The sequence below is a fragment of the Molothrus ater genome, chromosome 6, assembly GCF_012460135.2.
Source record: "Molothrus ater isolate BHLD 08-10-18 breed brown headed cowbird chromosome 6, BPBGC_Mater_1.1, whole genome shotgun sequence".
Classification (NCBI taxonomy): Eukaryota; Metazoa; Chordata; class Aves; order Passeriformes; family Icteridae; genus Molothrus; species Molothrus ater.
In genome coordinates this window covers 28,424,991-28,452,863 of record NC_050483.2, presented here as the reverse complement: position 1 = coordinate 28,452,863, position 27,873 = coordinate 28,424,991, and the positions used below count along the sequence as shown (strand labels likewise).

The following is a 27,873-nucleotide window of genomic DNA, read 5'->3' as shown; positions in this document are numbered from 1 at the left end:
CAGTGCTCAACATCTGCTGAAGCACCCACCACCTCTTCCACTTAGCAGCCTTGCTAAAGATGAGGTGGAGTCCACATGGGGCATGGATCCATTTGAGCTACTCTACAGAATTCCCCTTGGTGTCTCTTAAAGAATGCAGAGGGGTTTTATTGGCACCTGAGGAGTCTAACACACACCTCAGAGCAATTTAAGAGCAAAGGCTTTAGAACTACAGGGGAATCATTATAGTACTTGCATTAAATGGCTCCTACAAGGACTACACAATACAGCATAGGTTTATTGTGTAGAAATTTATTATTCCTGATCAGAATTTCAGAAAAAGGCCATTAGATGCAAACCAGCATATCTGCTCAGGCAAGGCCTGCAGGCTGTGCTAGAGCAGCCAAAACACATATGTGGAAAGAGAAAATGGCAATTCAATCCGTGTACTTCTTTGACACATCCAGAATAAACCAGTAACCCAACACACAGGGACATCTTTTTTGCCACCTCACAAAAACTAACCTGGTAGCATAACTGCCCATTGCTGGCAGAGTTGAGGGAGTTTGAGTGCATCAACAAGGAATATACCTATTAGCTCTGCACCTCAGTCAGCTGCTGCACATAGTGTGTACACTGAAAATAAAATTTGTGAGAAGGAACAGACATAACCACCTTCACAACACACCTGAAGGTACAGTCTCACCTTGGTGGACTTGGCATGCTAGATCAATTGCTTGAAACAGATTTATATTATACTTACTGTGTAAAAATTACAGTTTCTACTCTAGGGAATTCAAGTAGCCTTTGGGAATCTGTATTTTCACACAGAATAGATAAAGTGCCACTGAGCTGTAAAGCTGCCTGCAGCACACGTTCAGCAGAGCCAGGAATGGCCTGTGACTTACAGAGGAAAGGCTATAGCTGAGAAACTGTAGATGAGGATAAATGAGCTCAGTAATGAAGCTATGTTCTGGGAGGTAGCAGCCTGAGTCAAAGTCAGGAAGGTAGCAGCCAAGTCAAAGGAATTTTAAATTATTTTAAGCAACTGCCTGAAATGCCCCCATTCTCCTATGCAATCCTTTTTTGTTCTGCAACTCCTACAGCTCTTCTCTAGGACCGTGGGTGTTGTAAAGTAGAGGTAGCATCTGCACCATCTATCTGAGACTAGCCAGGAGTGAAGAAAAAAGGAAAGCATTGAAAGGAGGAACTAATACCTATGGTCTTGTGAAATATGAGTCTCCTTGAGCCAGGTCTCATAAGCTCTTGGAGATAAATTTCACACCCAAGATAGCTCAGCTACCTTAGAAGGCATAAAATCAGCAGGATGGCTTCTGTGGTAGTGTTGGAAACAAAAAGGTTATAATAAAAGGCAAAATAACAAAACCCTTTACAGAGAAAAACCGAGCCAGGTGCAAGAGTCTTTGCCCCTGGTAAAACACTCAGAAAAGCGATTAGTTTCTTCTCTTCTTTTCCTAGTAAATTCCTCAGGTGGGACTTTTTGGCTCCTGTCCAATTAGTTATCCTTAAGTATGAGGTGAAGTCCCCCGGGTCCTATGAGATGTTTTTTCACCTAATTGAGGAGAGAAGCTTCTGGGCTTACTTCCTTTTTAAGGGGACGAAGGATAATTTTGTCACTCTGTCAACAGAGGGGGCACATTGCCATAGTCTTGCTCCCCTTGTGAAGCTAGTTAGAAGCATGTCAGTCACCTCTGTGGACATGTGGTAGAAGGACAGAGTTGCCTTTTTGCAGCGGTGTGCATGCACAGATGATGGGGTAGGTAGCTCTGGGTCAAATGAGACAGCTGGCTCATAGCACCTCAGCACTCACAGCACTCTTTCAGCTTCACTGGCCAGCCACCAGTGAGAGACAGTGGCTGCAATTGTGACATCTTGTTGATCCACACTGAGAGCTGGATTCTGAGTGGCATCACTGATTAGTCATGTACCAACACTGGAGCATGGCAGTGCCCTCTTGAGCATGAAGGTCTTTGTAACGAGCACTTGTAAGTACAGCCAACAGCTGCAGGGTGATAGGGGAGGTAGCAAGTGGCCTCATAACAGATGACCATTTAGGAAAAACTGGGTATAATTGAGTTTGGGCTTGTTAATGGCATTTAAAATAGAGAATCTCCCACCAAATGAATGAACAACTGCAATTTGGCATGAAGAGGAATTGCCTTCTCCTAGCAGATGCTGTTTCAAGAGCACTGGCTGAGAACAGCTGCTGCTTAACAAGGTCCTTTCAAGTGTTGTGGACATGCTGAGCATGACCAGGCCAGCCCATATGCATAGAGGGACAGACATTAAGAGTGTCTATTTTTCCTGCATAGCTAACCAGAAAACTCTTGTGTTTCAGTCTCAAGCCTTGTTTCCTAACATCACTGAGAAGCAGATTGCTGCAGATGGAGATACAATGAGGAGGGAGAATACAAGAACTCGGAGAAATTGAGAAAGTTCTTCTGTATGATTGTTAGCAGGACTCCTAAGCAAAAGGTTCCAGTCTCAAAAGCCTTTCAACATATTCAAACAGTTCATTAAACTCCTCACACTTCTCATTTATCATTGGGCTGGGGTCAAAAGGACAGGGGTATTTTTTGCCATTTTCATTTGTGGAAAGGAGGCACTGTTCTCAGGCATTTGCACACACAGAGACTCAAAGGCTCCATGAGGGTGTGACTAGGAATGAATTCCCCAGACAGTGTGAACTAACTTCAGCCCCAAGATATTATGCTCATTTATAAGATAAGAAAGCAGGGGTTTCAATTTGGTAAGACAGATGCAAAAAGCAGATAGAATAAAATAGGTGATAAACCCACCACATTTACACCAGCCCCAGAGAGATATTTTTCTTTTGTTAAATTTCCTCTTAAAATACCTTCACTTTTATGGATCACATTATAGGGAAAACCTAAATAGTTGCAGAGGTATATATCGCAACAAAATCAGACCTTTTTCCAAAAATTGAAATAATGTGCTAAAATCTTGCCATTTAGGGGTGTTGATTTCAGTTTCAAATTACCTGCCAATTCATATTATTCTCCTGCACAAATAGATAAATGGGGAAATAAAATGGACTGAGAGCTGAAAAGTGCATATAAAAAGTAATCCCAGTAGTAATTTTTGTTGGGCTATTCAGGATAGCAAGACTAAAGAGCTTAACAGTGGGGGAAAAATATTTTTATAGAAACCTTCATTCTAAGGAATTCCCAACGACTTCATAAATGTCAACTTATACACAACCTACACCTAGAAATGTTTTACTGCTGCAGAGACACCACATCAGGAATGCAATACAGCAGTATATTAACTGTATGCAGTCAAAACTATGGATGCATACAGGCAGAAGCAAGATGAAAAATCACATCCATCTGAAACCATGAGTATAAATTTATGGGTGCAGGGCATCTTTATAAATAAGCTTCTTTTAAACATATGTGGCAGCTAAAAACCAGAAAACAAACACCGCCTGTTCTCCATGGAGCTAACAACACTCAAAGGCTGCTGCAATGATGCAAGCCTTTCCATCAACTTCACTGAGGACTGGCTCAGGCACCAGGAAATAAAGCTCTCCTAATGTTCTTTCATGTCCTGTGGCTGTTTGTTTGTTTCTTCATTTTCTTCTGTCTTTTATGTCTGTTTGGAGCATTGTCTCCCCTGCCATTAACAGAATTGCACATAGATTTTCACTCAACAATACACCTACCTCCTCTGCAACAGAGGCAACTGAAAAGCAGTTGTTGACTAAGGAAGACATCAGCATTATTTGTCTACTTAGGATTAGCTAAAGATTCGTTTATAAAAGCTTTTGCTGCTTTTGACTGTGACTCAAAAATGCCACCTGAACCTCCTTTTCTCTGGTGTTTAATCCTTTCTCTGTGATAGCTTTCAGGCTAAGGAGAGCTTCTAGAGTTGAATAACTTTATGATAAGAAGTCACATATGCCTGGGGATGGACCTGAAAAGCTTTAGTCTTGAATTATTCACAGATGATTAAAAAACTGCTCTCATTTGATCTTTGACTCAGCAAACCTGCCGTATTTCAGAGAATTTGCTGAAAGTCAAGCTTTTCTGAAGAAAGCAGGATTCTGATGTAGGTTTGTTATGTGCTGCCAGTTTTGCTGAAAAAGGATGGGAGAATATTCAAAGAGAAAATAATAAATACTGACAACCATCTCCTGTGACTTCAGCACAACTCTACACACTCCACAAGTAAAATACAATCCCTCTGTTCTACCAAAACTCCAGCCACATTCACAAAGGACAGCTGGGACAGCCACACCATCAGGGAAGTATACACCAGACACAGCTGAACAGCCAATCACAGAGATGTCTTCTGCTGCACTGCAGTTACAAGAGATGCGTATTTCCTGCTATCACACTGACATACAATGACAATGCCTCCCTCTGCTATTATCAATAGAACAGATCTCTACCAATAATACAAAGGAAGGGGTAAAGAAGCCCTAGCACCCATCCTAGGCCCAGTGATCTGCCTGCAAGCAAACTTGATTGCACCAGGACATCCCCTGCCTCTCAAGGAGGTTGAGGTGTGTGGCTTTACCAAGCATTTCCATCTGGCATGCAGGTTTAATAATATCCCTGTGGTGCTGACATTAATTATGGGTATGCTAGATGCCTGCTGCACTCCTCAGTAACCACCAGAATCCACTGTGCAGACTCTACCTGTTAATCTTCAGGGTATTTCCTGTTGGAGACTATCCTTTTAGGCTGATTTGAGAGTCCTGGTGACTTCAGGAGACTGGAACCTATTTACTTCCCAGGCTGAGCATTGTAGTGCTGCAGCTCTAGCTGCAAACTATTTGGACAGGGTTCAAAATCCCTGCCTTCTAGGATCCAGCCTCATCTAGGATGCTAAAGAATTTTCAAAGGCTGATTTCAGCAACCTCAAATACTTAGAAGACTCTCTTTCTCTCCTTTGTTAACAAAGGATAGGCCCAGCTCACTTTGTTAACCCCCAGGTGTATTTTCCAAGGCCACTTCAGGTGATTCAAGATCACCAATTCTCAAAAATAATCTCTTCATAGAAACTTCTGAAAATTCTACAACTTCAAAATGAGCTTCTAAAACAACAAAGACAAAATTTCCAATTTAGACCTCTCACTTCTTCTGCTGAAATGTGTTATCTCCCTGTTTATGTAAATAATTAAGGTAGGAGAGTTCCCACAGGAGAGGCTGAGGGATTCCCTACTTCAGAACATCTTGTGGCTGATATTCAGGAGAACTTTTCCTGAAATGTAGGACAAAAGGTAAATAAATCCTTAGTCCAACTTGCTCTCCTGCACCTCAGCAATCTTCTCCCTTTCAGTTAGTTGTGAATGTCTCATCAGCTAGAAGTTCTGTTTGAACAAAACATCCTAGCAATAGTTTTATTAAAACTATCAAATCCTTCTAAAAGGCTCTGCTTTTGAATACCTGGTTTACTCCAAAAATCCTAGTTCAACTTTAATAATGAGTTCAAATTTTAACTATTTGTCCAGATAGCATTTTTGAGCCCTTTAGATCCAATCATTTGGATCAAGAAATGCTGAGCAATAAGGAAACATTTACTATTTAAAGCAGTAAAGGGGTGAAAAGGAGCAGTAGGTACAAAAGGAAGCTGGATAATGAGATACCAATATGTTTTCCCAAAGAGTTTTTGATTCCTGAAATCCAAATGACCTTAAAACACCTTCTGAAGAATGATCAAATGTGGGCACTAATTTCACAGTTGGGTCTGATCTTTTTTAATAGGTTTCTCTGGGTTTAAGAGAAAGACTAAGTAATTTGGGAAGCAAATAGGGATTTTTGACAGTGCCTCATCACCCTTCAGTGATGTAGTGAGGTCCTGCTTTCATAAATTCTGAGGGGATTCATACCAGACCATTCAAGTGTTTCTCAGGGTATACAGAGGGTTTTGATCTTCTCCAGTACTTAAGATAAATTACTCATACAAATCAAAAAGAGATCATTCCTCTTTCAAGAAGATGTCATACAAGAATAAAACCTTTTGCCACTGCCATCCTCAGGTAAAGCTCCAGCATCAGCAATTTCTAGGGCAAATCAAACCACTGCCTCTCAATTAATTTTCTAATTATAATGAGCATCAACTTCATATGTTACCAAAAGGCCCCATAAGACCCAGTGACTTCATTGCTTTCCCACCACTAGTAAGGCTTTTGGGGAATAAAAGGGGCTGCCTTCCCTGATGCTCAGAAGCCACATTTCTTTGATAATGATGTGCTGTATGTCCAATAGCAAGGTACTGGAGGGTTTCCTTAAATAGGGATAGTTGCTTGGCAATAATCACATTAATGAAAGGAGAGGAGTGGTTTCCTTGAGTCATTTCGCTTATCATCCAGTTATGGTGCTGATTCAGAGGTGTTTTTCTCTCTTCCCATGGCGGTTTGTCCTTTTCTGAGATGTGTTGTAGCAACTGTCGTCACTCTGGTAAGAACACAGCTCCACAGCTTATTTAGAATGCTGCAGAAGCATAGAAAATTGCTGGTGAGAAGTCAAATGAGTTGTCTTCTGTTTGTGAATGGGCTAAGAAGCAAAAGCTTTTTCAGAGTCTTTAAGATCCTGTGACATGTATGATCCTTACACTCAGCACTAAGGAATATCACCAGACTGGAGAAGAACCTCAAAGCAGTAAACCTTCATCCTCCCTCTGAACCTCTAGTTGCTGCTAACTCCTGGGCAGAAGCTATTCTCAGGCACTGTACACTCAGCATATGCCCACCCATCCAAAGGGCTCAGATTCTTACATTCCCAAACTCAAACCCTGTCAGTCAACCATCCACCTTTATGTGTGTTTGGAAGCACAAGCTGTGACAGGTGTGCTTTTGCCTCACCCAGGAGCTGCCTTCCCCAAGTCCGAATTCTGTTTGCAGGGAAACTATGAGCTGTGGTCTTGTACTGAAAAGAGCCTTCTGACAGCAATTTCACTATTCCCTGTGTCTGCATGCTCCTCCCTAACTCATATCCAAAGAACAGACTTGGTGACAAACTGTATAATTGAAAGTCATTGGCACATCACATCACAGCTTCTTGTGGCCTGCTGCTGTAGCGACCAGTGCTTCTGCAAAGCAGTGGCAAGGATAGGACCTAAGACCTCCAGACCTTGCAAGGGAACTTACAGTACAGGAATTTGAGTTTGGCTTTTCCCTTCCTTCTTGTCTTCTTTAGAGCAATTTGTAACTTCCGTCATTTTTCTATCTCACATCTCCATGTTCTAAAAGCATCAGGAAATTCAACAGTTCACATTATGGAAAGAACTAATTATTTTAGCCTTTTCTCTTGGTTTTAAAATGTTTTTTCTATGTTCAAAAGCCAGTATTTTTTACCATCTGGCAGAATTTAAACAGTCTTTTTCATCAGCCAGGACAACTCATAAAGAACATAAATATTTTGCAATTACTTGAAGGGCCCTTTGAACGTAATGCTGTAGGTGTACATTGGGGAGGATTGCAGGGGATTGTTAGGAACAAAGTAACTTAAAACAGATGATCAAACAGAAGGGCTTTTTCCAATCTTGACATAGTCCTAACTGAATTCCCCACACATGCATAACTTAATCAGAATGAAACCCCACTGGAGTACTAAAGCACAGAATAGTACATAAACTCAGAACAGGACCTGAAGTTTGAGATCTGATGATGATGGCTTCACTGATTTTTCTTTGCATAAATTGTAAGCATAAGTCCTCCAAAGGGATTGCCCATCCTCTTGGACAGTTTCTCCAGAGAGTATGATACTGCTTGATTTTGGGGACTGTCAATATAAGCAATATGAAAGTAGTAAGCTTCTTGCAGGCAAGTTGCTAATCCCAGTTGATGAACCTCTTCATTTTAAGCCACAAACAATTTGCTTAAGAGGTTTATAAATGCAGGTATCATGACATCATGTTGCAGGAATCAAGTGGCTGAGGCCACCTTGACAAGATTTTGACTGCTTGACTCAAGGGCCCCTCATATTTTCAGACTGACATAGATGGTGAGGGTAAAGGGAGGCTGCAAAGGGGTATGAAGTGGTGTGTATAGAGTGACCTTAAATTGGAGCTGGGCAAATGCTCAGGGAGTACATCAGATTTCTTTCTTATGATTATCCATAAGGAAATTATGCCCTGCTTTATGTCAGAACTTCCTTCAAAACTAATTAATATGCTGTGCAGACACTTATACTTTCTGGTAGTTCTTCACTTCTTGAATAACTCAAAGTTCCTGGTGAAGAAGAGTCCACAGGAAAAGACTCTTGATCATGCAGCATATTCACTTACTGAGAAGGCTGCCATAAAATGGCATTAGAGACAATGAAGTCTGAACTGCTGCAGCTAAAACTGCAGCATTCTTTGTTTCCAGAGAAGCTGCTTTGTGAGTAGACCAAGCCATGTCTCATTGTTCCAATAGCTGCTCATTAAAAGTTCATAGGGAACTGGCAAAGCAGGGAGAGAACTAAGTCTTGAACAAGTTAAATATGCTCAACAGTGTGCAGTAGGGAGTAAGGGAACTTCAGAGCTAAGTGGCAATGAGAGAGTAACAAAGAAAGCCCCTTGCAGCTTACAAGTGATGTGGGCAGGAAGTTCAGAAGACTCAGAAGAGATGTGTGGATTCAGGGAGAGGCTCAATGCCACAGCAGCACACAATGAGGCTGCAATTGCACTGCAAAGTGAGTTTTTGTGCTGCACTTCTGTAGTCCAGGGATTTTTCAAGATGCATGGCCAAATGGCAGAGTGGCAATCACGGGTCCAGACATGTCCCTAACCATCAGCAGTCAGCCTGCATGTAGCTCTTAAAGACTATTACCAGTTATCATGGGGAGACCCAAGACATCATCATATTAAATGCAAATTTGACAGAAAAAAATGTTTCCTAAACAGATGTAGATGGAAGATTTCTGAATGGATGTTCTCTTTGTTGAGAAAACACAGGTAAAGGAAAAGAAAACAAAAAAAAATCTGAAAATGAAGTGTGGTTTCAGCAGTCCTTCTCAGCATGTGGAACCTGTCCTACAAGTCCTGGCAATTGGATACGTGACTGTTTTTTCACAATATGATTCTGAGGAAGCTGATCCAGGAAGGAGGGCCAATCTTACACCTCCTTTCCTTTCTCTCTGCAGAACTGTGACTCCAGTCAGCAGCACACATGGCTACATTTACCCTCAGGCTATAAGACCAGATGGCATTATCCTGCCAGCCCATGGCCCTGCCACGGGGACAACCTCTGCATGGACACTAATTAGTATTAGCAAACCCACAGCCAGCTGAGGAAATTAGGGTGCCTGAACACAGCTCCCCAGCACAGGGCCTACAACCCTCAAGGCCTGCCAGCCAGGTCTGTCTAAACACTCATTAACTCAGACATCACCACTCAGCTATAAAGCTCTGTCTCTGGTTTTGCATGCAAAAACCAAGCAACTAACACTGGCAGGTGAGAGAGCTGTCATCACAAGATTTCAGACCCCCTTTTTAAGGAAGCAAAGAACCCAATATGCGAGGAGGGGGATACTTTGGCACAGCACAGGGATGTGACCTGCCTGGCATTACCCAGGAGGCTCAGAACAACCCTCTCCTTAACTGTGCACAATGGTTTATGCCTGTAAGCAGAAGAGCCTAAAGGGCTGTTGGGAGCAGAGAGGGGCATTCCCTCTTTCATGCTAAAAAGCATCCTTCACCCCAAGCCCTCTCTGTGGTGAAAGGACATTGTGGTACCTATAGCATCACCTTTCAGATGGGCTACAGCCAACAGAGAGATCGAGAATTTGCACACAAAATCCTTGGCATCTTTATTTTTGTGGCTGGAATGAAACCCTAGTTCCAGTGCTTCATTATGTTGAGCAAAATTTCTACATCTTTTATTTTAATTCTTTGAAAAATTTTTCCAGTTTACTGTCTTTAACTGTCACGTAAGTTTGCTATAATAGGTGCTAAATAGTTTTGCTGTTGTTATTATTACTCATTCGTAGCTGATGAGTCTGAAGAAAAGAGCAATACAAATACTAAAGAGATGCATCTCAGAATTGATTTTTGAGAGCAAATATAATTTCTGTTTTCTGGCCTATATGATGACACTTATCTACGCAGGCTTGTGAGCCAGTCATCATGTAGTCATCATGTTCTGTGCACTGTGAGGATGCGTCTTGTAGTTCTGTGCGGAAGGGACTGGAGCTTCCCAATGGGGTCATTTTTGGTTTGTTTAGTTTTAATGGGAACTACAGGAAGAAGAAGAGAAAATAATCACTTAGGCTGGGAAGTAAAGAAAGCATTCAGATGTTGAGAATAGAAACTTCCAGTTCTGTCTCAACAGATTTCAAGCAGACTTCTTCCACAAGGTCAGAAGTATCCCAAGATAAGCTACGCTACTTCTCACTCAGCTCCAAATTTTCACAATTACTGTACTTACCAGAATAGATGGGGCTACCTATTGCAAGGCAGCCACACATATTCCTCATGTTGCTGATGGAGGCTTATTGAATAGCTGGGACTTTTGCTTAGTGTCATACCACCAGCTATTTTTATAAGAATTTCACCTCCCATTTTCTGTATCCCTGTGCTAGAGACCATCCAGGACATTCTGCTCTTGGGCTTGCTGTCCAGCTCCTCTGGGTGTGCATTTGTAATGCATTAGAGCGAGTTGATAAACACAGGCATATGTGAAGAGCAACAGCAACAAAAAATCCTGCTTGCCTATGAAGGGCTTATTTAAACTGACGTAAATCTCGAGAAAATTCTGCTCCTGGGAGCAGAAGTGTCAGAACCAGCCATTCAGGCTTTTGCTTTACAATCTAGACAGGTTATGGGGCAATGAATGAGTGCTCTAAATCCACCAAGAAAGCTCTTGCAGGAAAACTTAACCCTAAACTCCACTCCTATAAAGATGCCCACTAAAAGCATATTGAAAACAAAATTAAAAATACATAACTAGTTTTTCTGTAAGACTTCTTTACTTGTGTTAGGAAGGCTGGACAAGGAAGGGGCAGTGAGGGATTCACTGATGTGTAGCAGTAGAATCAAGGAAGAATGGCTTTGAGCTTATAGCTTAGAGACAAGACAGACATTTTACCTTTCAAAGTACATAGTAAGCAGTGACTTTATTTCACTACTGCAGGTAAAGGACTTTGTTCATCTTTTCCTAGTAATCCCACAGCTTTCTCCTGAGTTTCCTTCATAATTGTTAAAGTTCCTATTTTCTGTTTTAGTAAACAGAATACTTGATATTTGATTCCAAATTAGTAGTGTGACTAACATTGATTTGCTCAGTGTACTGCTTGGAACTTCATCCTCTGTTTCTACCAATTAAATTCCTTCCTGTTTGTTTTAATTTACTAACATTTGCAGAAAGGACTCTACATATAATTAATAAGGATGGAACCAATAGAGAATTGGTGTTCCTAAGAGCCTAAGTAGGTCCCTTGTAAATCAGTTGCTGGTTCTCAGATTCAATTGTTTTTTTCTTACAAAGTCATACAGTACTTTTTCCACACATCTTACTTGGGATCCGTGATGGGCTTGTTTGGGGATGAATGAACACTTGTGGCAAAAGAGGAATAGGACCCTTGCCCCATATGATGAAGAAAGGCAAGAGACGTGTAATTAATTAGCATGAGGATTCCAGAGGGAGAAACTAAAGTTTCACTGATACCCTTCCATATCATGACATATTATATTCTCTCCTTGAGTTTTCCATAAAGCAAATATGGAAAGCACCAAAAGAGTTTTTATGAAAGATCACTTCCATTTTTGCTTTTACCATCATTTTCTGACACTGGGTTAATCTGGAAATCAGATTTACACAAATGTTGAATATTCACATCTTAATTGAAACACACTTTAACCAGCTCATCTGGGAGTTGAGGAGGAAGGCAACTTCCCCCCAAAATAATCACATCTTTGGGAATCAAAAATCAGACACCCCAAAATCAGCAGATAGATGGAATAAAATTTGTGTTTCTCTATGCTTCAGTTGTCTCTGAATAGAAATAACAGCTCTGTTGTAATAATTTCTCAAAATTCACAGTGGTTTTGAGAACATGGAATAAGCACCGAAGATGTCATAAGAAAATTAATTATTTTTTTAATCGGTTTGGATGGTGCAGATTAAATAAAGAAAAAGAATGCCCACTCTCTGAATACTACAAAGTTTTGTTTCCAGAACACTGATAAACCATTTTTATGCCTTTGCAGATCATACACTGTTATTTATGTTTGTAATAAAAATGATGCACATTTGCATGCTAACCAGGTCTGTCCTTTCAATTCCTGCTCAGTGCCTGTTCAGTGAACCAAATTACAAGCACTCCTATTTTCCCACACAGTTTGGACGAAACACTGATAAACCTTCCACATCTCTATCTCTGAGTCCATCCCTTTCAACAGCAAAGGGCTTCCAAAAATATTAAGGGCAAAGAGAGAATATTTGGCTATGGGCTCTGACCTGGAAGGGTGTGCTGACCCCAGGTCCCTTGCTGTGAACATTACTCCAGATCTGAAGCAGTAAAAAATGAATAAATAAACCCTATTTGTTCCCACCTCAGCCAGAGCAGAAGAAAAGTGATTACAGTTCTTGTGCATCAAGTGGTACGCATTTCCTTTGTATTCCTTGCCCAGCTCTTCCATAATCTTATCCACGTCCTCTTCTGTGAAGTCCGTAGTGCCCAAGGCAATGGATTCTCTAGTTAAAATAAAAACATGCAACAGGAAGAACAGAAAGATACAGTGAAAAGTGCAATACATATCAAGGGAGAAGGAAATTATCAGCTATTGGCAAGAAGGACAGGCTTAAAATGTTATGGACATGCATATCTGAGGCTATCAGAGACTCTGACTAACAGAAGGGCACAGTAATATTCACAGCTTTTCCACAAAGCAAGTTATCACACAGACAACAGTCCTGAGATCTTCTTGGTCACCACCAGGGAAGTCTCAGCTCTGGGGGTCTGCTCCTACTCTGCCCATCATCCCAGAAGATAAATTTCTATTACAAAAGAGAAGATGTTTTTTCCACAATTGAGAGGGTCCCCTGGGCCAGGAAGGAGCAGACTGAAAACTTTATGCAGAAACCTATTGCTTCTCCCAATATTCACTCAGTAGCACTTGCTCTAAAATGGCCCTCAACATAAACTGGTGGTCTGGCAAGGTCAAGCCCCCCTGCCATGGACATTTCCTTGACCCACAGTCCCACAGTCTGAGCATTTCGAACAAAACAAGAATGCAGCATCCTCTCAGACTCCTCTAACAGCCAGTCTGTCCCTTGTAACAGAGCAGCAAAAAATCACACATGACAACTTCAGGTATTCTGTGCAGTATCCACAGATAGGGGGGTACTCATAAAAGGAGAAGTCTTATTTTTCCCCTGTACATTTGTTTTGTGTAACAGGCAAAACTGGGAGAACAGAAGATGAATAAAATAGGAAAAGAGAACTGCACTCGTTCGTGTGCTTTTAACCCCTGACAAACACAGTGCATCACTGTTCCCTGTTTGCTGTACGCACTCTTTTATCCACCTCCAAAATCCCTGCAGGGTTGCCTTTGAATCAGGATCATGGAAAGGATGGCAGTGAGGGCACTTATGAGGAGAGTGAAAGGAGGACCCAGAGGACAGGACTTCCCTGCTCCCCCTACACCAACGGCTACCAGGGGCAGAAGGGAAGATGTAGAAAAGGGCCCTTACTTGAATTTAAAGGTCTCGCCAAGTTCTACCGCACTGCCAGGTGTGATCTCGAAAATCCCACTGAAAGGGTAGGGATGCCCTCCATAGGCAAACTCTGACAAGAAAAGAAACAGACTGTGAGTAATTGAATGAACGCCATGTCAGGAAAAAGTCTATGGCAGCTGTCTGCATGGCTCAACATCAGCACCAGGGGCTGGGCTCTTGCCAAAATCAGTTTCAGCCAGACTCTGAAAGCCGTTTTTGCTGCCTGGTTACCTTTTGGACTGAGGATGCCCTCACAGCCTCCCTCCATGCTAGCACTACTCCTTTCCCACAGCACCAGGAAAACTCCGAGTCTGTCTCTGTCCTCATCCAGGTGGCTTTCTCTCAGTGGAAAGTTCTGCATTGAAGGCACATCTGGCTAAATTGTGAGAGGCTTCCAGTAGTGCTACAGAGCTGGAAGAAGCCGTTTCTAGAGCAGGGAGAAATCAAATCTTCCAGAGGGATTTACAGGCAGTGAGTGGGATTGTACTCTGCTGCCTCAGCACAAAGGTCAGGCCAGGGAGTCCCTCCATGTCATACAGGGCCAGTGAAACACAGCCTGTGATCCTCATGGTGTCACACAGGCCATCTCACAGGGCCTGTGAGAGCCTCTGTGCTCAAGATGGAAATAGCACCAACAGGGGTTCTGGCTACTGCATGGCACTGCATGAAAATACCATTAGTGAGTAGTCAAAGTCATTCCCATTTAAAGCTGAAAAAGGAAACAAAGTCTGTGATGCTAGTCATCCTTCCCCACAGTACAGATGTGTTCCAGATCCCTTGACTTTTTAAATGGGTGGCCCTAATCAGCTTGTACCCCATCCAGACAATTTCAAAAAATTTTCCTTTCTTTGTACCTCTACTGTTTAAAATCAACAGTTTCCAGTATCTGGAAACCCAGATTCCAAGATTTCTAGACTATATTCTAGACCACATTCATAAAGAATAAATGGAGAAAAGATTTTTCCTGACGGGGAATTAGCACAAACACATCTACTGGCCTTAAGACAACCCCTGATCCACCTCTCTTCCCCCTCCCCGATTTCTCCCATTCTCTATCTCCCTCCTTCACTACAGAATGGCTCCTCCCATCTGCCATCCTGCTACACACCTGCACAAGCTATACAGGCTGCAGTTCAGGCTGAATAAGAAGGACTACATGGGCCATAACAGAACTGCACGAGTTCCTCCTAGACTCCACAATGGACTCTGAAAAGAGAATTGGCTGAGTTTTTCAGTTTTTATCCCTCAAAACATTCCTTGCCAAAAGCTGTAAGTTTGGGATGCTTTTCCATATCAGACTGGCCATACAGTTGTCCCCATGTTCTGCAGGCAGTAAAAAGGAAATACTTCATACCTCTGCCGTAGATCTCAATGCCAGAGTGGAAGACACCAATCCCCAAGGTGGAGGTGTATTCATTTATCCAGTACTACAGTAAGAGAAAAGTCACATTGGGAAGCATTAGTGGAAAAGAAACACATTATTTTAGTCTAGGGTATATCCCACCTCTCCCCACCTCCTCTTAAGGAGAAGAGAGATTTTGAAATTATCTTGAGACAAACAAATTGAGGCTCTTACAGACCAACAGAAGTGGGCACTGTGTTTATTCAGCTGGACTGGATTAGCTCTCAAAAAAATGCTCATCTAACCTTTTCCACCTAAGATACTAACCTGTATTAAGATACAGCTGGACCTGAACCTGCATAAACCCAGCTGCTACAGGATGTGTGATTATTTATCTATCTTCTCACCTAATATCTGACACTGAGTCACTTTTATCAATTCACTTGCCTTATTTAACCTTCAAAATCTTCAGTAAGAGAATCCCCAGTTATTTTCCACACACCCTATAACATCACCTCCCAGCACCCTTACTTATTATTTTGGTTTTAGGCAAAGACATCATAGAGTTGGAGGTTTGTTGCCCTAGTAGGTCAGAGAAATTTTCAAGAGGAGCTGCTAAGTGACTCTTTTGTCTGGAGCCCAGAGGTCCCCATTACATTTAGAGCAGAGAAGCACTGCAGTCCAGTGCATGCGTGTGATGCTCCTCTGCCAAGCGCTGCGCAGGGCCTGTTTCCACCACACCGTGAAGGACAGTGCAGACACCCAAACAAGTCCCAGCTAAGCTAATTCCAGAGCAAGAAGCTGTACAGCCATGCCAGGGCAATGCTACATTGGAGATAATTAGCCCTGTTCAGCATCAGTGTTTATTAGGTCAGCTGCAGAGCTGCACTGCTACAGAAATGATGTTTTCAGGCACAGAGGAAACTGCCCATGCCTGTTATATTTGCAGTTTACTTACAGTTGCTGTGCAATGAAGATAGATATTCTAGTAACTAAATTCTGGTTTTAATCTACCACTGTGAGGAAAATGAGTGCTGTCCTCAACTTGTTCCTGTACAAGGACATGACAGGTTCATTAAACTAAAATTCTCTTCTGGATCTGGTAGCAGCTTCTTGTGGAACCAGAATAAGCTGAATCTTTCCTGTGTCTGGTGTCACTGAGCTGCCCCTTCCATTCTCTTCAGCAGACCTTAACCTAGGCTTGCTCTTCCTATTAGCCATATCGAGCTTAGCAGTATACTCCATCCTGTGGTCAGGCTGAGCTTCTAATTCAGAATACGCCCTGAGTGGGGCACTGAAGAGGAGTCTGATTTTCATCTAGCTTCAATTGATACAATACTGATATGACCTACTAGCAAGACCAAAGTGCAAGGCAGCTCTGAATCACGGCTGTACTGTCCTCATCTCACCCCTGTCTCCAGGGTGCTGTAGAATCTGCCTCCAGTGTGTGACTGAACTCACAGTGAACGCCTCAGAGCACTTTGGCACAGCCCCCAGCTTGTCTTGGGAGGAAGCTATGCTAAAGTGAACGTGTCAGTCACTTGCTGAGCTGGAAAAGAGAATCCAAGCCAGATTTGAAATCAGGTTTGTACACACATGCACAAGCTGGCCTTGTTTTCCAAGGGGTTTACAGTTCTGAGCATAAGAACAGCAGCAACAGTCAGCAAATGCTCATCTCTGGAATAAATTGGTTATTGCTTAGATTAAAAAGAAGAATCGGCAGCCTGTTCAGTCAGATGAAGAGCCAGAGAACTGAATACAGCAGTATCTTAAAGGGAGTTGTGATTCATGCTTGCATTGCACACTGCCTGGAAAATTGTGCCCTAAACCATACACAGGAGGGACTTAGAGCATTCTGTCTCATTTCCATCTTCAGCAGAGAACAGCTCAGATGATAAGAGAGGCAGGGAGGAAGGCTAACCAGGCTATAGTCATCTCATAATAGCAGCAGATAGCCCAAAACTCAAAATTCAAATCCAGAGAGGAACCTCTGTGTTTAGTTTGTAGTGTGTCAATTAATAGCTTTTAATGAAGGTCTCTGATGAAGTAGAATTTCAAAATTTTCAGGTTTTATTCAGGTTTTCCCTGATCTTCTGTTGGTTTGGTTCAGAGGTCAGTAATAACCAGTGAGATAGTTTAGATTCTGGGGGATATTCTGAGTCAGTTCTTGCATTATTCCCTTCATTTATCCATCTCACAGAGGTAGAAGTAAAAGTCTTACCAGAACAGTGAACCATGCCCTAACTTTCCAGAAAAGAAAGAAACTAAAAAGCTTCATTATATTGACATGCATCTTTCAGGTCTAGAATGGAGAATCAGATGATGTGATACTGGCAGCTTGTATCATCCTGGGGGTTTTCAGAGTAGGAGCTCCTAGGAACTCATGCCAGACACATGAGTGTCCAGATAGAAGTGGCCCGTCCATGTAACACCAACCTTCCACCATCAACTAATACTGTACTATAACATTGAAGTTTCTGTCACTAACTCTGTCTTCCCAGCTTCAAACATACTTCATTACTTCCATGGTGTGTCACCAAAATCTTTCCTGCATCAATGTGCTCAGCAGTTTAACTAAACAGCTCCCCAGATGCTGGAGACAAGACCTCTTCCATGAGTATTGCAGATATTCTGAGCACTTGATGCTTTCTCTGAGCAGCCAACCCACTAAGCAGTATTCCATTTATCACCACAATACTGACTGGATATTCCACTCCACCAGATCCATCCACTACTGAACAGCTGCTAAGCCTTCCTTTGTTATGATCTGTATCATACCTAACATATAGGAAAGAAATCCACCAGTTGTTAATTAGATCTGATTTCAATAAATAGCTGCAAACTCAGAGAACCCAGTGTCATAGATCCTTGCAGAGACCTCTACTCTTCATCAGGTGCCACACACAAGCAATGTCTGAGCCAGCATACAAGGCTAGAGAGAGCTTGGCTGTGACCTCATCTGGTGCTCTGATGTCCAGGTACGACCACACACTACTGTGAATGAGACACCTTTACCAAGGATGGGTGCAGATGATGAAACAGTAACTAACTTCTTCCTATCTCTTCTCAAAGCACCATCTGCATGTAATTCAGAAGGATTACTTCCTTTTCCCTGCGAGTTCACTGGCAGAGCTTTGCTTCTAGGAGAAAGGAAAAAAAACAGTAGATAATTATATTTAGACATTGCTAGGGAGCAAGGAGCATGTTAAGGGACTTGTGTCAACACAGGTCCCAAAAGAGACTGTCAGCCCTACCACCTGAGCTTGATTTTAATCCTTTCCTTTTTGAGGGCCAAGTCACACACTGTACTTGGCCCTTTACAAGGATGTCTCCTCTTTATAGGTTGTGGAATCTGGCTTGCTGAAGGGACCCTTGGCTCAACAAATCCAAGTGGAGAACACCCAGGGCAGTGCTTGCCCCTGCAGTCAAGTTACCTAAGCAGCCTCACAAAGACATGCAAAGGACTGTGTGCACTAACAAATACACTGCTCAGCTGTATCTCAAACTCCAAGAGAATGCTCTGCAATGTTAAATCTCAGCACAAAAGGCAGTCTTTTAAAGGCAACATCAGATTGATGCAGGAGACCAGCTAGGGAACATCAAAGTAATACCTCAGCATTATGTCCTGAGATGCATTGATCCAGAAATTTGAGAGCACAAAAGATAAAACTGGAGGGGAAAGCTAGAGAACAGCATTTCAGGAAACGAGCCAGTAAAATCCCAGCTGTTTACAGCATACAGTCAGCAGCTTCAGAAGAGTTGTTTCCTCAATACATCACTCTAAATCAAGATCCAGAATCTTGGTCCCACAGGAGTGGACGGAAAGGGTCCATAAAACATCACAGATTATTCCCCAAGTAATGCTGGCAGGGATGAAGGAGGCTTTACTTCAACTACAGACATGCAGAACAGGGGGTTTCCTGCAGATCCAGGGCTCTTCAATCATATTGCAGCAGTGCTCACTTCTGTTCCACGGCCCCAGGCAGGCACACAGTCCTGCAACATGTCCCAGTCCTTCTGTTCACCCCTTCTGCCCTGGAGCTCTAGTGGTAAAAACTCACTATCATGTGGGATGACATCAAATTTTACAGCATAGCTACTATTAGCAAGTTTTTTTTTGCAATTGGGTGACACTCAAGCTCATTTCAGTGTGACCTGTGTCTCTTACACTCCATTCTCCAGGAGTACAAGGCTTGTGTATTCATCAAGTCTAAAATGCTCTTTTCCTACAGTGACTACACATTAAGTAGGAAAGGGTTTAAATACATGTGGGCAGAACAGGAACTAAATAAAGCTTAACAGAGTATTGAGGAGTGATGACACAGACCTGTCTTTGCTACTTCACACCTGGGAAAAGCTACCTGGGTGGGTCCTCCCTCCAGCACACAAAGAACATGGCTCTTCCAGCTGGAGGATCATCTCCTATATCAGGTCCTCTTCACTGTTGGCAAAAGTTATCAATCTGCAAGTCAAGGACATGGGTGTGAAAACCCATCAGGTCACTCCAAATCCAATCAGCCAAAAGCACCTGCTTTAGTCAGGTATGTTAACTTTCAGCTACAGTTCCAGACAGTGTTAAAGAAACAAAATGCTGCAGTGAGGAGGTCTGTGTTTACAAACAGGTGCAGCCTCCAGTTGCAGTAGGCAGTAACTTTCAAATATCAAGAAAAACAATTCTCAGGGTGCAGTCACTGGCCTGCTTGCAAATAACCCAACTGCCAGAACTGATTAAAGCTCAGGAACTACAGTTTTTCTTCCAGGAGAGCATTCTCAAATACTGAGAACTCTGCAGGTTCAGTGCAGCAAGAGAGCTTGATGTAGCTCTGATGAGGCAGGGATACACAAGGACCCCACTCAAGAACCCCACTTCATACTTGGATTGGCTGAAGAGCAGACATCTGAGGAGCAGAGTCAGAGAGAAGAAAAAGACAAGGCATCCTTTGGCATGCAACTGCCTCTGCTCTGCTGCATTTTGAATGAAAGAAGCTTCTGCTAAAGACACTTCTCTACTCTTCAGGTTAATACACTCTAATAGAACAAGGATTTCCTGGGAAACAACAGCCTGATGCTTAAAACTGATACTGCTAAATGTATTCCCTCATGCAAACCCACAGATACTAGGAGAGGAGACCCAAGGCAGGATGCTCAGTTGCAGCCTGGAGAAGAATGAGAGGCCAAGCCTCTGAGGGACTGCAGCAGCCAGCTCTGTCTCAGCAGGTCTTCTATTTCAGCCAAGTCCTGCTCTGCAAAGGAGCTTTTCTTCTCAGGTTGGGCTGAATACATTCTTTGGCTGTCTCCTCAGGAAGAATTTCTTCAGAGTTTACTGTGGCTTTTCAGGCATTATTATAATATGCATCTGAATTGCCTGATGCATGAGCCAACAATAAAACCTTTACAATCAAGAAGCATAAAGAGCTTATTTCAGAGGCTTCTGAAACGCTGTGTATGGATTAAAAACTGATGCTGCTGCTGAGAGAGATTGGAAATCTACTTATGCTTCAATGTTGTGACGCAATGCCATTTTAGTGAAAGAATACGAGGACAGAAGAAAATATTAATCATGCTGTGGAAATGAAACAGTAAGCATTTCACAAGTTAACTTTTGTGTGTATTCAGAATATTTTAATTAAAAGTCACAAGCAAGATTTAGCTGTGACAATGGGATACCTCCAGCACTTCCACTTACAGCCTCATCCTATAAATGGTAGGCACAGTTCTAGCTCAGCATACTCGTATTACTTGAAGTCTCTTACAATTTTCTGCTTTCTCCATTACTGTTTATACTTTCTAGCCTGTTATGCTGCTGGCAGGTGTTGTCCTGAGCAGAGCTTCCCTCCTGCAGCTACATCTGTGAGGTGTTTACAAGTTGACTGCTGTGCATCCTTGGCCTCAAGGCATGCACATCTGAAGCTGCTGTTTGAAGGCAGCTGACCCGGTGTGCTCTGCATCAAACACAGCTCTCTTGATGAGGAGAGCCAGCACTCATCCAACTCATGTTTCAGTGCTCGAGGGAGAACCTGCCTCACAAACAGAGACATAGGGCAACTTGCTGGCTAAAATAAACAACTATTTTCTGTCCCTGCAGAATGACCATCCCTGTCTCTTCTGTTTGTAGGTTCACACAAAGCCAGCCCACCAGGCCAAGGGTTTGTCACACCAGGCCACTAATGGCCCATCTCAGCTGTGTACCAAACATGGCATTTATAGCAGACTGTTTACAGCATACAAGAAGCAATATGCCATTTTTCCAACCTCCACCTGTTTCCCTAAACTTCATTACTGACTGTACCTGAAGGAGTCAGCTCAGTGAGCCAGGGTGGGACTGGGATATCAAGCAGAAGTCACTGAGGAGGGGTTGCTGCAGCATGTGCCAGTGCCAGGAGCCTGTCCCACACAGTAATCTTATAAGCAGCCCTGAAGAAGGATTATCAATGCTATTGCACACCCCTTTACATGTTGTATCCCCTTAGTTTGGACAACTTTTATGAAACTCTTCATCTCAAGCATATGAAAAAAAGCACATCCATTTGCAGGATTACACTGAAATATATTCACTCATGGAATGTGCCTGAGAAACTCACATGTGTTAGAAGCTTAAAGAAGTAATAATACCTTTGCCTCAGATGCATTCACAATGACAAATTGAGAGGTATTGACAAAGAACAGCAGCAAAATGATCAGGGAAGTAGCAAGACTGACATATAAGAATTAATTTAGAAGCACTAATAGCTTAGCAAAGCAATCACTGCAAATGACAAATCTGCAAACATTTGAAGAGCTGACATGAATTATGGGAGAATACTTCTTAAGAATGACACAAAAGATTCAAGTAGGAGCAACATACTTTAAAAAAAGAGAGACTTTGACTAAGTGCTTAGAAGATTCCTGGCAGCAAAAAAAGAACAAGAAAACATTTGTATGACTCAAAACCAGATATTGAGAAAGCCTTAATGTGCCTGTACAAGACAGAGTATTGAATGGTCTGAACTGTTTTGCTCTGCTAATGTCAAGGAGTCTGCTAACATTCTTAGCTGAGTGTATTTCAGACACTACACACCTATCTGTATTGTGAGCCCTCAGCCCAGACTGTCAATAAGTAGGCTTCCCATCAAAGAGGATTCAGATGAGCTGAAAAAAAATGCAAGGGAGATAAATACCCAACAGCTTGGACAGGAGCTCATCAGAGCTGTCTGAAGCACAGTGCAGATGCTTTGGCTCTGGAACTGGATTGACCCTGACATATCTGGTAGGGTCAGCAATACAGCCTTAGGGCTCTCTGTCCTTCCTCTTGCAGAAAGGATGTAACTGAGAACTGTAATAACAAATAGGGCTGTTAAATGATTTTTCAGATGTGGAGTAATGCTGCGACCTTGCTCAGACCAAGAAACATTAACATCTCCTTTTCCTGGTTGGTAAGGATCCTTTGCTGTCTTCTGTGGATCTGTAGCAGTGTTTCTTCCCAAAGAAGAACCTAACCCATCCTGATATCCAGCATTACAGAGAGAAAACAGACATTCAGTGGATCCTTTGCAAACACACTCCAGCTGACTCATCAGTCCTGCCCAGGCCAAAGCATCTGCTTTGCTCAGAGTATTGGGCTGCAGGTACCATGCACCCCAGGTCCCCCACAGAACAGCTGATTGACAAGCAGCTGTAGCATATCCCTCAAAAATTGTGCTGAAAAGCACAGTTCATCTCTGCTCTGACAGATTATTAGCAGAAATTTGAACTGCAGTCTTTCAAATCCAAGATGAACACCCTAATCACCAGCCATAGCTTCTCCATCAAAGTGATGCATGCACATGTAAACTGCCCAGCAGAAGAGAGTGAGAGATTCATGCCACCAAATAAACCAGCAGCTAAGACTTTTCTTCTAAAGGCTTGTCTAGATCCCTGCTCACGTTCCTGAATTTCTCTTCCATGATAGCCAAATGCTAATATGACACTGATTCTTCCTTATTGATTTGCCCTCCTTTGCCTGGATGCTCCTGGCTGGGCAAACACAAATACCTGCTTTTTGGTTACCCCAGGCACACCAACAGTCCATGCCTGACCACCTGAGGCAGATTTCTTGTGATCTCTTCTTGGGTTTCTAATGAGAACATGCAAAACACTAATCTCTTTCAAGTTACAGTATAGTTCCAAATACGCTTCACCGTGCTGTTTCCACAGCTAGGATGCCAAACAAGAATTTGAGAGGGATTCCCTGCTCTGCTATGGACATACCACAGATTTACTCCAGACCAGGTCAAAACTGAAATTTCATCAGCATGATACTACACTCACATTCAAGACTGTGATCCTCCAAATTCTTCTTCCAATTCCCATCTACCCTGAAGTGTTTAACAGCATCATTATCAGCAATCTGAATGGAAGACCTTCCCATTCCACTACAGTGTGAGCTCCACACTCTGGTAAAGAGAACCCCCAATAAGGATGAAGATCCACAAAGTAGGAGTCACCGTGGGGATTCCTAATGGTAGCATTAGCACCTCATAGCCAGGAGTTAAACCTACCCACAGGTGAATCTGGATCCTTACAAGAAAGTGAAAAAAGAATGTAAGATTCCCCAGATTTTCTCTTTGTAGAAGGATTGTGTAGAATCAAAATTGTATGTTGTATAGGCCTGTAAATTCTCACTCAGTCTCATTCTCATTCTCTTGCCAAAACCAGTTGTGCCTGTCCTTTGAGCCAAGAGCAGATCAGAAAAGAGCAGGGCAGGGCCTGCTTGCACTAAGCAATCTATACTCCATGCTGGCTTTGGTGGCACACATTCAAAATACCTCATAGTGTCCATGAAAGAAATTGACTGCATGCCACTAACAATAGTTTGCTATGGCAAAAGAAAAAAAAATCAATATTGTCTCCGAGTTTCTGAGAAGAGAATCTATTCTGCTGCATAGATAGGGGAAACCCTTTCACAATGTGAGCTGAGGTTTTTCCTGGAGAGGTTCCAGGGCCTTCCAGGGACCTTGCCTGGCTGGCAGGGTGCCTAACCAGCTTAGCTTAGAAAAACACTGGGAAATACAGATTCCTGCAGCTAATAACCTGTCCTTCTACTCTACAGTGTTTGTCCTGTCTTGGATAAAACTCTTCATACAGTGCCAATGTCATACAGTGTCTCATCTCTTTGCACTTCATACAGGTAAATGGATACATGTGCATTTCTGCCCAAACTGTATACTCTCTCTCTGTTCTTCCTGCACAGCTACTGAGGAATTGCATTGCAGTGATATCTCCAGGTTAGAATTTTAGAGATAAAACACAAAATATTCAGGAACCTGAATATAGCAATGATAAAATGCTGCTGTGCATGGAGATTCAAACACATCTTCCCTCAAAACCCACTTCTGCTGGTCTGAAGAAGGAAAAAAAATAAAACAGTAAAGCAAGGAACATTTCCTTGAGAAGGGAACTGTCTCAAGAAGGGGTAACTCTATAACCTAGCTCAATGCCAAAATGGGTTGTTGGAATAATTATTGTCTACAAGGCACAAAACTGATACAGAAACAGCAGTCAGGAAGTTCAGACAGAAAATTGTTTATAACCCATGACCCTAGGGCTTCTCTGCTGAGTGATTGTAACACTATTTAAAATTACCAAAGATAGTAAACATGAACAGCTTAGGAAATGAGGAAATTTCTTATTGTTGGCATTTACCTACTGGATGCTGACAAAGTGTTTTAGGGATACTTTTGCTCCCCCCATATGAAGATGCAACAGAATGATTAATATGTGCAGCATGCCACTGTGGTTGGGAACCAGTTAAAAAGCTGTGGGAGTGTCTTAACAACTCTGATGTAATGTACTCTGCTTTGGTTTGGGTGGGGGCTACAGGAAGTTTGGTTTTTGTTGTTTTTTTCTTTCCCCCAAGAATTCCCTCTGTCTTTATTTAATGGGCAGCACTGGATATGCTGCTCCAAAAGCATTTAACAGCCATCTCTTGCCAAAAGACAGCAGTGGCTGTTGGCAGCACTGTGTGGCATTGAGGCAACAGTGTTTGGCACTATGAAGATACTGTTTTGTGTGCAAACCACTTCAGGTTAAAATGCAGGTGTTTGTCCCTTCAAAGGGACAGCCTCTGTGCTTGCTTCTCCCAAGGGGCACACACACCATTGCACAGGCAGAGGCATAAACCTGACAGTGAAGCTTCTTTGGAAAACATTAAGTTGTCCTCTCTTTCTTCTCCTTACCCCCACCTCATAAACAGCACAGCATGTGTTGGACTAGTATTCAGGCTCCCTTAAAATATTTCCTTTCTTCTGGGCACAATAGCAATTTTACACTTGTATTAAAGCAAATCTTCTGTGCTAGTCTGCTGTATGTTGCATAAATCTAGAAACAGATCTGAAATGACCCAAGAGATTCAGACAACTGCTTCCTTCACAGACTTGCATCTTACAGTATCTCCAATCTGAAATATACCCTGTAAGATCAGGAATTGAAGGAGAAAAGGTAAGATAAGGAAATACTTTAATAAGACCAAAGAGGAGAATTTGCCTTATGTAACTAACTAGTTTCTCTGGGAATATTCCTCCCTCTGTCTCCTCCTCACCACCCCCATTAGTATTTATTTCTATAAAAATCCATTAGATACTGCAACTACATCTTGACTCCTGTTTGCTTCAGTGAAAAGAGAAAGGGTTGTGTATTTGTACCGTGGAGTGCAAATGGTGTTGTCTGCCAAATCCCTCAGAGAGCTGCCAAATGTTTCTCCTGCATGCAGAGCAGACATCTAATCTGAACTGTGGCCAGGCTGATGTAGGAGAAAGAGGTAAGCACTGTGATGCCTCATCTAGCTCACAACATCCTCTAATATCTAAGACCTCTGCCCTCAGATTAAGCTGCCTCCATAGATTGGCCCTTCTAAGAAGAAGGTATTCTAAGATATCTGGACCCTTCTAGATGCCTAGATATCTATTGTAGAAAAACAAAGCCTTATTTGGCCTGAGGAGGTCAGCCATTGTCAAGTTCCTCAAAAGCAGATTGCAACTTATATCTGGAGGTGAAGAAGCACACTCCAAGTACACCCCCATTTTGATTACTATCTAAAATAAGAGCACATGCTCATAATAGGACACTATACACAATTCATATTCCATACTGACCCAGAAATTCTTCTCAGAGAGTCAGAGACCTAAAAAAGTCATCACCCTCTTTCCAGAGTGATCCATAGTGCAGAACAAGGGCAAAACCCCATTCAGTTGGTCTCACCTTTGATACAGACACGACTTGCATATGTGATTAAGGGTATTGTACAGCACATGTGGATTTCAGTTCCCTTGAGCTGCTTTTCTGTAAGTTCACTCATGCAAGGTAAGGAATACAAATGGTCATAAAGCCATAAATTAAGCTAATTATCGAGTAAACCAAGAGAAAACAATATTTCTATTCCTTTCTAGCAGGGAAGTGATCTGGACACTCTAGCAATGAAAGTCATGCAGGTGATGAATGGATAGGTCTGAGACCATTCAGTTCCCACTCCATACATCTGCCTTCTCCCAAGTTAGATGGATGCATGCAAGAGGTAAACAGATTCATCAAACAAATAAGATCAGCAGCCCAGCCAGATATATTTCATCTTATGTGAAAGTTCCATTTGCTCTATGAAGTACGAGTTCAGTAGCATTTTTATAATTCATTTTACTGTGATTCCCTTTAACACCACAATAATCTTGTTTAGCTTCGCTTACTGTAAGAGACCACAAAGGGATAAAATCCCCAAGATAACATAAAACTGGGCATCATGACCAAAAAACTGCTTGCATGACTGGGAGATCTCAGGAGGGGCTAGTGTCACCAGATTGTTTTATGAACACTATCTTTCTTCTCATGCTTCTCATCAGATCTAGGGGAGAAGTAGCTCATCATCTCTTTGGAGCCAGAACTCTTTCTCTGGCTCCTATTTACAAAGTGTCTTTGTGAAATAGGATGGAATCCCAGTTCATGGCTAAGGCTCATTGTTGGTATCACAAATGAATCATCAACAGCAGGACAAGGCAAACACCAGCATATTGTAAGCAGGAGAGCATTACCTCCATCCACAGGAGAACATTGAGAAAACTTCACAAGCAAACAGGACATATTTGCTCATGCACCACATCTGCAAACATAAATGCAGTCTGTATGTGTGCAGCAAAGCCTTAGAGAACAGCAGTGCTTTAACCCTCTGCTTTCCACCAGGTGGCTGGCTAGCAATAGGCAAACATGTCCAAGACTGTGCACAAAGCCAACGGTCTCCTTTTACATATGCTATTTTAGTAATCAAGCCTAGAAACAAGCCCAGTATTGCACCAAAGGTACAGCACTGCAGATTAGTCCTTGGCAAAATTCCTTATAGGAACAATTTTCTCCTAATCCTCCTCTTCCAGAACATGGTGACTTACACAACTGTGCTGCTGAATCCCTAGGAATGCCTTTGCTTTCTGTGGCAATAATTAGCCTGCTCAGAAGACAGCCCTCTTCAGCAAGTAGACTACAGAAGATGCAAATTTTTTAATTCTCAACTTACTTCATCCTCCAAAGTGCATTTGTAAGTGGTAAACAACAAAAGTAAACACACAGCTTGGTTTGCTACCCTGCAGTAGCAATGTCCAGGTAATCAAGTATGAAAACAGTGCTGGATAGAGAAAAATAGCCAGCAATGCACATTTCTTCCTCTCTCTTTGTAAAAAAAAAGACCACCTACTCTGACATGAGCTTCATTTCTATTTTGTGTAATTGTGTAGCTGTAGTTTCTACCTCACTTGAACACTTATACCATGGGTTTTGTGCACCCGTGTTTGCAAATACCTTCTTTGATTTCCCTTCCAGCTCAGTCCTAGCAAGGCACGTGCTCCTCATCTGTGTGATCAGATGGCAC

The 27,873-nt window shown here is 42.3% G+C and overlaps 1 protein-coding gene across 1 annotated transcript in view; it reads right to left on the bottom strand.

Annotated features, from left to right (window-relative positions):
• The window catches only part of LOC118687109 (deubiquitinase DESI2-like), a 52,258-nt gene that overhangs the window by 7,156 nt on the left and 17,229 nt on the right, over positions 1-27,873 (bottom strand). The window contains exons 2-4 of the mRNA XM_036383840.2: positions 15,024-15,096; positions 13,646-13,739; positions 12,505-12,646 (exon numbers count right to left, since the gene is read on the bottom strand). Of these exons, the coding sequence (XP_036239733.1) occupies positions 12,505-12,646; positions 13,646-13,739; positions 15,024-15,096 (309 nt within the window). The remainder of the gene's footprint in view (positions 1-12,504; positions 12,647-13,645; positions 13,740-15,023; positions 15,097-27,873) is intronic.